This window comes from Solanum lycopersicum, chromosome 3 (assembly GCF_036512215.1).
Source record: "Solanum lycopersicum chromosome 3, SLM_r2.1".
Lineage (NCBI taxonomy): Eukaryota > Viridiplantae > Streptophyta > Magnoliopsida > Solanales > Solanaceae > Solanum > Solanum lycopersicum.
The window spans coordinates 3,653,991-3,667,354 of record NC_090802.1 but is presented as its reverse complement, the minus strand read 5'-3'; the positions used below and the strand labels follow the sequence as shown (position 1 = coordinate 3,667,354).

At 34.0% G+C, this 13,364-nt stretch overlaps 2 protein-coding genes across 2 annotated transcripts; one reads left to right on the top strand and one right to left on the bottom strand.

Moving 5' to 3' along the window:
- The first annotated feature begins 3,169 nt into the window (after positions 1 to 3,169).
- Positions 3,170 to 10,911, top strand: LOC101256560 (uncharacterized). The gene is made up of 10 exons (XM_004234364.5): positions 3,170 to 3,383; positions 5,813 to 6,024; positions 6,303 to 6,439; positions 6,655 to 6,699; positions 6,799 to 6,852; positions 7,506 to 7,610; positions 7,701 to 7,901; positions 8,149 to 8,234; positions 9,231 to 10,210; positions 10,307 to 10,911. Exons 2-10 carry the CDS (start codon positions 5,844 to 5,846, stop codon positions 10,573 to 10,575), a joined length of 2,058 nt encoding a protein of 685 aa, XP_004234412.1. The 5' UTR covers positions 3,170 to 3,383; positions 5,813 to 5,843; the 3' UTR covers positions 10,576 to 10,911.
- A 503-nt stretch (positions 10,912 to 11,414) lies between these two features.
- LOC101256847 (uncharacterized) lies at positions 11,415 to 12,480 on the bottom strand. The gene has a single exon (XM_004234365.5). It carries the CDS (start codon positions 12,358 to 12,360, stop codon positions 11,641 to 11,643), a length of 720 nt encoding a protein of 239 aa, XP_004234413.2. The 5' UTR covers positions 12,361 to 12,480; the 3' UTR covers positions 11,415 to 11,640.
- Between the last annotated feature and the right edge of the window lie 884 nt (positions 12,481 to 13,364).

The following is a 13,364-nucleotide window of genomic DNA, read 5'->3' as shown; positions in this document are numbered from 1 at the left end:
TATCGTCTGAAAATTAGACCGTCTACGTTATTCACTCTAATAGAAGACTAAATAGTGACACGTGGCCTAATCTCATCCATCGATCCGATATCGGGTCGGTGGATAAGATTATGACACGCGTATGTCCGTTAGTATAAATGATATATATGCTCTAATTTTTGGACATTAGGGACACCAATGACTCAAAAATATGATAAAAAGTATCTGTATACCATTTACGATACTTCGAGAATATATTTGTTCTTTTTCCCTTTTTTATTTGATTAAGTTTTTTTTATCAATTATCTACTATAAGCTTATCGAAGGGCTTAACTTTTGAACGGTCAGTCTGGTAAGCCCATTGGTGTCGATCTGTTTGGTTAGAATTGGCTGTTCTGGGCAATAGAATACCACAAATCACAATGTAAAGTTTTTGGACATTTATTTTTATTCGGAAAAAATGACAACGTAAATTGTATGCAAATATCTTATAGTATATTTTTGAGATATTATTGTTTCTGTCGTTCATAAATTAAAATATATATATCCTTTATATGAACGGACATACACGTGTCATAATCTTATCTACCGACTTGACATCTATTAAACATCGGATCGATGGATAAAATTATGACACATGTCCCTATTTAGTCTTCCGTTAGAGTGAAGGGTATATATATTTTAGTTTTTGGACGATAGAAACATTGATGTTTCAAAAATATGACAAAAATTATTTGTATACAATTTATTTATTTTTTTACCTTTCTATTTTGAAGTGATGTTTAATTTTTTAAAGTTATTTAATATTTGATAATAAATTATAAATTAATGTATTCTTAACTATGATCTACTTTTGCAAAGTAAAGATTCAAAGAAATTGTCTGGTTCAACATACATGGTAGCATATCGAATTTGCTCAGGGAAGGCTCAACGTACTTTGATGCCTAAAGCGAAATTTTAATAATTTAAATTAAAGGCGTAAATTTTTTTAGCCGAGACAATTGTTGACAAAATAGGGTATAAACTTCTTTTTAAAAAAAATAAAAATAAGTGCATAAAATAAGTCAATTCAGACATGCTTGTAATTTGCTTTATCCAACCTATAATTTTTATCAGGGGTGTACATGATCGTGTTGGTTCGGGTTTTTCAAATATCAAATCAAACAATTTGTGTCGGGCTTTTGAATTTATAAACCAAACCAAACCAATAAAACTCGAATTTTTCAACTTCAGATTTTTTCAGATTTCTTCGGATTTTCAAATTTTTTGATAAAGTATACATAAAAACATATAATTTACTTGTATTTCAAATATTTCTTTAGTTCTACCAAAATGCAACTATCTAAGTTATTTATCAAGAAAATAACAACAAAATATAATATAATAATGACACTAAAATATCCAAAAAATAATAATAATAAAATCGCGTAAAACAAATGTTGCAAATTAATAATTCATAATGAAATTGGTCATAATTTAAAGTATTAAACCATGCTAAAATAAATTTAGTAAGTATTAGTTACATGACTAAATATTAAAAGGAAGTAAAATTAGATCATGTATTTTAATTGTATAAATCTATGTAAAACTAAAAAACAAATATTCAATATTATTTGATCTCGGGTTGATTTTTTTAAGTTGAAACCAAATCAACCCAAATATGGTCAGGTTTTTTTTTTCCAAAACCAAACCAAGTCAAAACAAACCACTAGTTTAGATTTTTTACGGTTTGATTTGATTTTTTATTCAATTTTGTACACCTCTAATTTTTACTATTGATTCATTTTTTTTTGATAGAGCTCTAACTTATATTGAGTGTATATATATATATATATATGTATATATATATATATATATATATATATATATATATGTTAAATAATCAATTTTTTTCTATATAAAAATTTAACACATAAATTAGCCCCCTAAAATTGGGGGCTAAGGCATATGACTAAATTTTATAAGCATTGTGCCGGCACTGAATTTGCTAACATATAAGTTTATAGAGGATTTTTATTTTGTTCATCACAAGTTTAAAGAATTTTTGCCTAGGAAGAAGGAGTCATTTGGTAGGAATAAGTTATGCTATGAATAATTATTTCGAAATAAGTTATTCTGCATATATATATTGTTAATGAATTCTATTACTATAATATAAATAAGTTTAAATTTTTTTTGTTGCATCTAAAAGTGTCTGTGTAGCCTCGACTGCAAATCTTTTTGAGTTCATGTGGAGTGATCTCTTTTGTACTTGCGTATTATTTATATATCATTGTTAATTTTGTGACACCTTTTAAATGAGAAGTCATTTTTAGATATGATTTCAAAAAATTTCCTTTGTTGCTTATATAATTTATTCTTTCACTATCATACCTTAAATATTTTTGATAAAGATACCATGAATAATATTTCTTTATTGAGAAATAATGGACATTATGTATAAAAAATTTAATTTTACAATGAATAATTGAACTCTTGAATTTATTTACAATGAATTATTTAACAAAAAAATATATTACAATAAATTATACACATATGTTGTACTTTAAATTTAATAATTTATTTTTTGTATGGATTGAATAAAATATGATAGATAATTTAATGAGATATAAATGATTTTGATATATCTATTGTACCTTATGAATGATACTTTTGTAGGAATTCAATAAACATGATAATAGATTAGTAAGATACAATGATTTTGATGTAATTAAGATTAATTCTTTAAACATTAAATTAGTACATATTAATATATCATTAAATACTATAAAATAATAATATTTTATGATCATACTTATATAATTTAGTGAGGCTTAACTGTAGTTAGATTTCTCCGCCATAATTAATTTTTATTTTTTTTTGAAATTTTACTATTGCTAAAATATAAAAATAAAATAAAAGCGCAGTACATATCACCAAACCAATAGAAGATGCAAGTCATGTGTTAAAATTTACAGTTCATTGTTTTTTCCCTTTTTTTATATGGATAATTGGTTAAAAGAAAAAAAAATCTTTTTTAATAAATACTAAAAGTTAACAATCCCAAACCAAGATTACTACACTAATACGTTATTTATCTGTAATAACAAAATATTCCTACTAATAAAAAATTATAGTACTAATTTTGAATTTCAAAAATAGATTTTGTTAAATCTCTCTTATAATTAAATATATTTATCTATTTTCCATTGATGTCCAAAATTGTTAAATATAAATTCTCACACTTTCCCTACTTCTCAGTCTCCCTCCCTTTGGTCCCTCTGCAGATTTCGCCGACTCCTTCGCTGCCTCCATATATAAAGAGCGCCAGCTATACAGTCAGTCTTACATATCAACATAGCTTTTCTCTTTCGCCGGCGATTTTCAATCACTCCGGCCGCCGGTGATCCCTTGCCTCACTGCTGGTATGTATATATAATGAACTCTGCTATTCTCGTTTTTTCCGTATGTTATTTTGTACGGCACGTGCTGATCACGGATCACGTCGCCTGAACCCTAATTAGACGCACGTTTTGTTTCCTTTTAATGAAGTTAGTTCTACTCTGATCTGATGTTTTATACTTCTAGTTGTTGCTGTATTAATTTATTTGTAGCATAGAGTTGGAGTTGCTTTACTGTGTAGAATTTTATAGCAACAAGGTTTGATGTGTACGGATGCAAAAGTGGCATAGGAAGCAGTTTATGCATTAGTCTTATATGCCAATCTCTCTGGAGATTTAATTAATGAAGTAAGTTTAATTTTTTGATGTGATTAATGCCAATTTGCCAATCAGTAGCTATGGTTCTCATTCTGCATTGGTGATGTAATGGGAAGCACCTTTATTAACATTCCTATTCTAAATGCAGTTGAATCCAATCATTGAGTGAGGTCTATTATCTGCCTTAAGTGGCATTGTTGAAATCATGATTGTGGTGAATGCAGCAGACCTTCTAATGGGAATGATACTTTTAGATACAGTAACAGGCTTTGAAACATTATGTTTAACAATCCATACTGTTGGTGTGGTTCCTAAACATAAAATTTAGAAAAAGAAAATTTTACTTAAGAAGAAAAATATGAAATCATCCGTCTTGTTAGAAATTAGATTAGGTGAGCTACACTAGTTTTAGCTTTTAACAACTGGTTTCATTAACATCTTATCTGTCTTGTTTGATCATATGGAATCTTTAATTGAATTGGAATGGACAGACTCAAATGCTTTAAAATACATTTGAGATATGGTTGGGATATTTTATGAAGTTATTAGGAAAAAAACCCTGTTCTCTATAAACAAAAGATAAACAGGTGCTATTTTTTTGGAGCTGGTCAACTAGACTGAATTATTGATTATGTGATAATACAAAGTTTACATCTTGCTCTTAGTTTCTTTTCTACTTTGTCAACCTATTTGGTAAGCATACAAGATAAAGATCTTCTAGGACTGGTTATACTTCACCACAAATCAATAAACCTTTTTCTTGTTGAGATGTTCAATGAAATCTAGTTGTATCAATAAAAGCCAACTACGGTGGGCTTTTTCTGGGATATTTAGTAGACTGTTGGCTTTTCCTGGGATCTTGAAAAAAACGGATGGTTGCTCATGATCAATCATCTGTATGACAGAAGGTGGAATATTGATACTCTTATTTTTTTAATTAGTTGATAGCCTTATTTGGTAGATATCGTTTCTTAGCTGGCCTTTCTTTAGGACTTTGTTGCCTTCTAAGCAATTTGTTTTTCTGGATATTCATCCATTGACAGGATGTGTTTGCTTTTCTGAAACTCTTCTTCTAGATACGAAGGAAAAAGGAGGAAGAGAATTTTTTCTTAATGAATGCTGGAGAAACCATCTTTCTTGCACAAGTTGTTTTGTTTAGAAAATGTCCAAGTGTACTAGAGGTTTCACTGAGTCAATGCATCTTAAATGATTGAAAGAAATTATGATAAGGGTGGTAGTTGTTGATGGTGGATCTATGCTTGTTAGATAATTAAATACTACAAAGTAATATATGCACACTTGGGATCATTTACTCATTTAATGCTTGAGAATTAATTTGTGAAATGAACAGTCTATGATTAATATCATAAAGTTCACAAGGAACACAGTAGAATTTGTAAACTTGTTACCAGGGCTTGTTTCTGCTTCCATGTAGGTTTTGGTTTTCCTAGATAACTATCTGTGGCTAACCAGCAAAGCGTCAAAGAATGTATGCATCTCTGGATTAGAGGCAAACCTGGGACTTTTTCTTAAAACTGGAGAAGTTGAGCTTTTTTCGATTAGTGAAATACATATTAGGTCTAGTTCCTATCCAGGAACCTTCCGAGCAATTAGTACTAGAGTTTCTTCTACTTTATGTTGATCTCAGGTATAATTTATGCATCTGAGTGAAAATTAGTAGAATAATTGAGATAGGCATCACTAGAAGTATTTCATTTCGTTTGCTCTTTTAGTCTTCAATTTTTCTTGATTTGCTATGTATTAGGCTTTTTTAGGTCAGGATGTTTTAACATTGGACAATTCCTAGTCATGTAAGTAATTTTGTCTAATATTCTTTACAGTACATCTATTTGCTGCAATTTTTGTAACTCAATGGCTATCTGTGATGTCCATAAATATGATTTCCGGGTAGTGTCTCTTCCAGGTTATGTCTACGGATACATGTTATATTCACTTTTTCTACTCTCTTTTTCTTTTCTTCTGTAAAAGCACATCTTTTGCAGTTCTTGTCTGCCATAATGAAGATATACTACACAAGCATTACTCATACCACCTGCATATAGAGATATATCTTTCTTGGCTGCAGATGATGTTAATTTGGGATGTCAATAACTAATTGATCACTTCTGCTGCAGTTTGATTTTATGAACCATTAATTGAGAATCAATGCCGGTTGCAAAGCTCAGCATTGGTGCTACTCCAGCTGCAATGAAAGCAGACGAGGGAAATGATCCTCTTGATACCTTAATTAGGCAAGCCATGGGCAAGGAGCCTCTTTTTTCTTTCTCAAGAACAGGGGATGGGCCTGTCCAGTGGATTCAACTGCTTAATGGATTAGAGCAGCAAGGTACCAAAGTAACATTAATGAAAGGACTGCATTCACAGTATACAGCATTCTCTAGATTCTTGTGCATATTAGATAAGTGGGGTCAGGGAAGTCACCAATATTTCAATTGGTTTGATAATGTTGTGGTGTTAGAGAATGTCATGCATTGGTCCATACTTTTCTTTTTGATGTGAACACTTGAACTTAATTAGTAACATGAAAAGGACTCAAAATTGTTTACATATTGAGCTCTGGTTGAAACCACGAGAATTGATTGACTTATGTGGCTCTTTGTGCAGATAATGCTGGTGGTTGGCCTATGCTAACACCAGCGAAATATCAGAAGTGTGAAAAATGTTCACGGGAATTTTATTCCCCTATAAATTATCGAAGGCATATGCGTTTACATCGTCGAGCCTTAAACAACTTTGATAAGGTATATCTAGATTTTTTTTGTATAGCTTTATACTCCCAGAGAAGGGGAAAAAAGGTTTCTGTTTGCATATGTAAATGACCATTTCCAATTTAATTTCCCATCTGGTGAGTTTTGCTATTTTTTATTGTAAAACTTAGTGCAGATTCGTTTACTTGTCAATAATTTGAGTGTGGATGTGCTGCCATGTGCATCTTGTTATATTTTCAATTTTGCAGGAGTCTCGCAAATATAGGGATCTGCTGGGAGCGTTCTGGGATAAGGTACTCCCCCATCTCATCTCCCTAAATTTTCTCATATGGTGTTTTTCTGTGTCCATTGTTCCATAATGGTAATTTATGTTTATGTAATTTTACTTGCAGCTCTCACTTGATGATATTAAGGAAGTTGTATCATTGCATGATGTTTCGATAAAGGTAATTACCAGATTCACTTTCCCTCTGTTTAGGTATTTATTTCCCTGGAATTTGAAGCAGTTCTTTACAACGACAACAACATACCCAGTGTATTCACACAGAGTGGGGTCTGGGGATTTGAAGCAGTTCTTTAAAATGAAAATTTGACGCATAAATATAAAGTGAAGATCATCATATTACTTGCAGTGATTATAGTAGGATTATTGGTGATGTGCTACAAGGTGCTTCTTACATTTCTTGACACCTATATGTGTGAAGTAACATACTTGTATTCTGCATGTTCTACCTTTTTTCTATGAGAAAAATATTGGCTTAGTTCTTATGTTAGGGAGGTGGCGACTTGTAATAGTCACTGATGATCACCACACAAATAAATTGCTAACTGCAGATATTTAAGGATCTGTGTTTTGTTCAGACTACCTCTTTATTCATATAAATGTCTATCCATGCTAGATTCCTTTAGCTTGTATGTATGACAAGCTCAGAACTGGTGGTAAAACTGTCTAAAGTGACACTGTTGAAATGTTGTATATGAGAATATTCTAATGTGCCATTCTGTGACACTGTTGAAATGTTGTATAAGAGTATTCTAATGTGCCATTCTGCTGACCTTCAGACTTAAAGAAACATTCTGTGGTTGTACTGTCTTTCAGGATCTTTCTGGATCTTCACTTGTTCAGGACCTGGCAACATCTATGCGAAAACCGGCGGTCTGGACTCTTCCGCAAGATTATTACAAGGCTGGCTTAGCTTTGTTGGTAAGTAATCTATTTCCACTCCCTGTCAAGTTCTATCGATACCCTTTGAGCAAGAAGAGCCAATGATGATGCTCATTGTCAATTTTGCAGGACCTCATCCAAGGTATACCTTCCAAGCTTACCTCTGGGGAGTTATTTAGCGTCCTTGATGATGCTAGCGAAAGAACATTTTTATGTGCTGGTACAGCTGAGTCACTGCAAAAATATGTTTTTGATGGGGATGCTTCCAAAAAAGGTCCTGAGCTGAAAAACTTGGTAGCTTGCACTAGCTTCCTTTTTGAACAGAAACTGGTAGGTCTTTCTACCTCACCTCTTAATTCCTTCTTGTCTATTTCTTGAGAACTGGCCAGCTTTGCGTGTTGTCTATATGAAATGCCAGCATATTGCATGAAATGATATTTTGGGTTCTGTTCTTAATATTTTCTGAAAATGCTGTTAATTGCTAAGCACTCTCTGTTTAGTTTTTCCTTTCTTTGTATCAGACTGACCTTGTCCTTCAAACCAACATCCAAAGTGACTTGTGTCTTGTTATGCGCAGGTAAAAGCATGGTTTGCAGACAAAGATGCTGAAGCTTTGAGATGCCAGAAGTTGCTTTTTGAAGAGGAAGAAGCTGCTCAAAAAAAGTGAGCACTTTTTACCATATCTTTTGTTCTCTGATATTGCCTTTTCATGCGTCCCACTAGTGATTATTGCTTTCTACTGATCATCATTTTTCTGATGTTCTTAGTAAGCAGTCAGTAATTTATGATGTGGTATTTCATATTTTCCCTTTCCCTCCTTTATTGTACTAAGAATTATGGCTCTTGGTTGATTATTATTTTTATGATGTTTTGGGTGGCTAGTCAGTAATTGATAAAGAAGTATTTTTTTTATTGTATGGAATGAAGTGTTAAAAGAAAGTCTACATACTTGGTGTTTGACTTTTGAGAAAAAAAAATGTTGTGAAGTTGTGCTCTTGGAGTTTATTCCCTCCTTTCTTGAAGCAGAATAGGATATTGCATTTTGAGTAGCAAACAGTTTTTACTTTTTCATTTGGTTGTCAATCCCTGAAATGTTAAAGCAGATCTAAAAACCATTTTCACATGATTTGAGGGTTCAGGTTCTTGCATTTACAATCCTGTTTATGTGGAGAAAACTATTTGACACGCATATCGTATCCTGTCTACTTCAAATGAAGATTTTATCACTTGCGTAAAAATAAAATTACACGATTTGTTGCTGGGGCTTTGATCTAGACACTGTTGGTACCCAAACTATTCGTCACTAGCCCTTGCGGGCTTCATGGTTATAAAACAAAAAGATGCTCCCTCCGTTCAAAAATAGTTGTCCACTATTGACTTAATACACTTAAAGAAACAAAAAATAATAAGAGGGGGGGGGGGGAATATATACTATAATACCCTTTTAATATATTAAATTTAATGCCTTAGGAAATGTATTAGATATTGAATTAGAATGTTATCTAATAGCAAGGGTAAAATGGACACAAATGGGTAAGTATTGGTTGGACATCTATTTTTAGTACTAGACAAGTAAAGATGGACGGAGGGAATACATGATTATATATTCAGCTGTGCAGCAACTCATTTTTGCCATCATTCTTCTTATTTTGTTGGTAGGCAAGCTGAGTTGTTGGAAAGGAAAAAACAGAAAAAGCTCAGACAGAAGGAACAGAGAGAAAGGGAGCAATCAAATTGGGAAAGAGGTGATTTGGAGGTTTCAATAGCAGAATCTTCCATCCTTTCAGCTGCAGTATCTGATTCCAACTCAAGTACTCCCGAAGTATCTGACGATACCTCCTCCTGCCTTGAACTTGTACAATTCTCTAACAATGAAGTTATGGACATTGAAGCACAACTTAATCTCTCTAGCCAGCATCTGGATCTGGTAGAAATTCAGGATGTTGAGCCCCAACCAGTATCTGCACAGAGTCGACGGCATTTCCCCCATACCCAGTGGCAAGTGCCAAAGTCACAAAGAATGGGGCGAAATGGTTCCCATAACAACCAGAATCATCAAGTACAAAAAATTGAACCTGTGCAGAAGCATGGAGTTTTTAAAGACCGAGGTGCCCCTGTTAATAGCAGTAAGATTTGGACAAAAAAAATTAGAGTGCTAAATGGTGAGCGCTTTAGACCGGAGCCACAGAAGGAGGCAATAAACCAAAATCAGAGTAACTGTGAAGTGATGATTGGTTCTATTTCTGTTCCAATGAAAAATTGCAGCACTCCCGGACTGGGTAACTGTCCTGCTGTAGAAAGAGACAACTTCGACAGCCATGCAGAACCAGCCATGACTAAAAAGTGTAATCTTGCAGTGAAACCAGCAAAGCAAGATGCTCTTCAGGGTGGGTCAAATGGGGCAGCTGGGAAGCTCTGGAGGCCTGTGAGCAGGCATGGAAGTGGACAACATCCTGAAGAGGCTGTGATGAGTGGAAAGTTGGATAGTCAGATTTCATCCGCTGAAAATTGTTTGCGATCGTGCTCTATGGACAACCCCACTGGCAAAAGTAAGAATTACACATGTCAGGTTTCAGATGTTAATGCTCATCAAGGTCTGGGATTTTGCAGTACTTCTGCAAAAGCTTTTCTCTCTCAGAGTATGTTCCCTATGCCATTATCCGTGTTTCTCTCTAAGTTTCTACCGACTTATTTTGCGCTTCATTTTCGTCTGACCTGTCTGCAAATGAATGTAGGATGGAAGGAGGCTATTGCCGGGGATCATGTTACATTAGTCCTTTCCAATGACACCGAAGTTTCTGGACATCCAGATGCGCAAAACAGCAGTTCAGAAGCAGCCCCATCATCAGATGATCAGGAGCATGGCGTTCTTGTCGAAGCTGATAACCAGCAGAGAAATACTGGAGTTTCTAATGTATCCTCCCATGGAAATTCTAAACTTAAGTTTAGGCAGAAGCCTGATAAGTCTATTAAGACAAGGTACATTCCAAAGCAAAAACCATAATTTAGGATACAAGTATTTCTTGATTATACCAGATTGTGCAGTTTTTAGTCAGTTCAGCAGAGGTTCCGTTTTACCTGTGGTCTTCTGTCACAGTTACAGTTGAAGTAAGGTTTTCTAGAGTAGCTTATATCCTCGGGAGTTGCTGCTGCATTTTGGCTAGGGTACCCTTCTTTTTGCAGCTTACAGATTCTGTAACAAGCTGGGTTTTAAAAAAATTTAGTCTCATTGCTCATTATTTTCTGCTATGGCAGCTCGCCAACTTCTCATTTTAGTTTGAACAATATATGATTATAGTAACAATTTTTGATAAAATGGTCCCAGCTTTTCACAGGCCAACTGCTTGTCTTTCTTTTCTGAGCTCTCTTGCATTTTTGGTGCTTATTTGCTATGTTTGACTGCCCCTTAGGGTTGTCGGGTTTTTGATTTGATGTTCAGTCGAGTTGGCAATTGGTGCTTGTGGTCCTTTTAGTATATAATACACTTGCAAATCAACCCTTCCCTTCCCCTCATTTATAGCCTTCTTTCTTTTATTTTGTTTAAACATTTGGTATTTGAGATTTACTGTCTCGATTAATCTTGAGTTGCATCCAATTGGCCTCCTAAAAAGTAGCATTTCTACAGTTTGGATCCCATCGGATACTGCCGTACTGGCTGTGGATCGTATTCTTCCCTCTTAGAAAACGAATATACCCCGAATGTGATTTTATTCGTCGCGATTTACAATATTGTCGGTTTTCTATTCAAAGCTTCAAGTAAATATTAAGGAGTGTGACTCGCTGATATACCCAGTGATCTGTTTCTCAAGTGTTGTTTTGGGATGTTATTCAGATCGATCATGCTTTAGCTGATTAATGTTATTATATATGACGATTAACATATTCCAGGTAATGCCACAAAATACATATAACGAATAGTGGTAGGTACATGCCACTTTTCTGATAGACCCTTGTAATCTCAAGAGTACTGGTGTACAAACAGACTCAAAAGAGACATACAACTCCATTTATATACATACTAAAACTAGTTGAATCCTTTGCCAGATGAAAACAAAAAATTATACACTGATCAATCTTTTGATTTGCGGCCACAGTAGTATATCTTAAAGGCCTTAGGAAGATACACAGGCAACAAAAAACAGAACAAATTAAAACACCAAAACACCATATTAGCAGTAGCTAATCCTCTACCCATATGCACCCTCCTCAAATTCCCTCCATATTCTTCATCCACTTTCGATATTTCAGTCTTCAACCACTCCATAATCGTAAAAATCCTCCTCGAATTGTAAAAAACCGGAACAAAAACTCTTACAGGCAGCGAAAATTGATCGGTAAACGTTAAACCTTCCATGAAAACTTGACTAGCCAGCAAGAAAACATGTGGGGCTGCTGCTTTGATACCTTCTTTATCTCCCTCGTAAATTCCTTCGAAAATATAAAGTATCGGGAGAAATAACCCAACCAGAGCTCCAATCGAAACGTAAAGATTTAGTACTCTGTTTTTTTCGCCGAAAACAGGGGGCTGCTCTGTTTTAGGAGAGATTTGGGGAAAGGCAGTTTTGGAGAGGAAGTAGATGTAAATTAGGGAGAATAGAACGAAGAAGAAATCTTCAATACTCACCATACCACTTGAAGAAAAGATGACTATGATGGCGAGGACGTTGAGCTGTCGAAAAGTGAAAAATCCTCTGTTTTTTTGTTGTGTTTTTTTCTGGGAATTGTTCATGATTTGTTCAGTGTTTTCGTCTTTAAGAATGTCACTACTTGGACCAACTCCACCTGACATTTTTTTTTTCTTTAACAAATTTTGTTGTTGAAGATAATGAAGAACTACTACTATACATGGAAGTTTGAGAGAGTGACTGAGAGGAGAAAGATTTAAGGGGAGGAGATCATGAGTACACGTGCTAGTTGGAGATTTTGGATAAAATACGTGGCTGAAAGGAGATGACGTAGTGGAGATATTAATTATATCGTTATATCGTGTTTTTTTTTTAACTCAAAGTTTTTCGATAAATGAATATGAGTTAATTTACTTTGATTGAATTTCTAGAGGATGGGCGCGCACATGGTTCAAACTTTCGCTCTTATGCAATAGCTCGTAATTCATATTGGACAGGTAATTCGCACTAGGCAAGCTCAGTGCAATGAGTTAGATTCAGAAGGCAAATTCCCTGCTTTCGCTGACAATTGATTTCACAACTTGAGACTGACCACTGGACCACCTCGAAGGGTATGAAGGGTGCACTGTTAATAAAATGGTTGATGTAAGATATAATTTTGATCGGTTCGACATTTTAGATGCTAAGAGATGTCTTATATAATTTTAGAAAGAAAAATAAAATAAAATAAATATAAAATTCAAATCTCTAACCTCACGTAGAGAGGTGTACCCTGTCATTAATATTATAATACGGGTTCACATATTTATATAATATAACACTACTGTATATGATCTCAAGAGAAAAGCATGATTCACGTGAATACGATGAGTTCGTTTCTCTTCTATTTTTCTATCTCCTATCTATTTTCTTTAGTTATTTACTAGAGCAATTATGATCTGGAAGTCGATCCGGGGCAAGTGTTCGGATCTATTATGACATAGCCTTGAGGCGCTCAACGGACCTTTTAACCTTTTAAAAACCTTTTTGGGCTTTGAATTGATCCAAAAACGACTTTTTTGTGCAACCTAGTGTATATTCATAGAAGTTATTAAATGGAGCTCTTTAATTTTTTACCTAGAAGCCCTCCTTAAAATATGCCCCTGCATTTATGTATGATTTTATGAAA

Bases quoted from the DNA above. Each gene is read 5' to 3' on its own strand.
- LOC101256560 (XM_004234364.5), top strand. From the start codon at position 5,844: ATGCCGGTTGCAAAGCTCAGCATTGGTGCTACTCCAGCTGCAATGAAA. The intron at 6,440-6,654 runs GTATATCTAGAT...TCAATTTTGCAG, and splicing joins CCTTAAACAACTTTGATAAG to GAGTCTCGCAAATATAGGGA. The intron at 7,611-7,700 runs GTAAGTAATCTA...TCAATTTTGCAG, and splicing joins AGGCTGGCTTAGCTTTGTTG to GACCTCATCCAAGGTATACC.
- LOC101256847 (XM_004234365.5), bottom strand. From the start codon at position 12,360: ATGTCAGGTGGAGTTGGTCCAAGTAGTGACATTCTTAAAGACGAAAAC.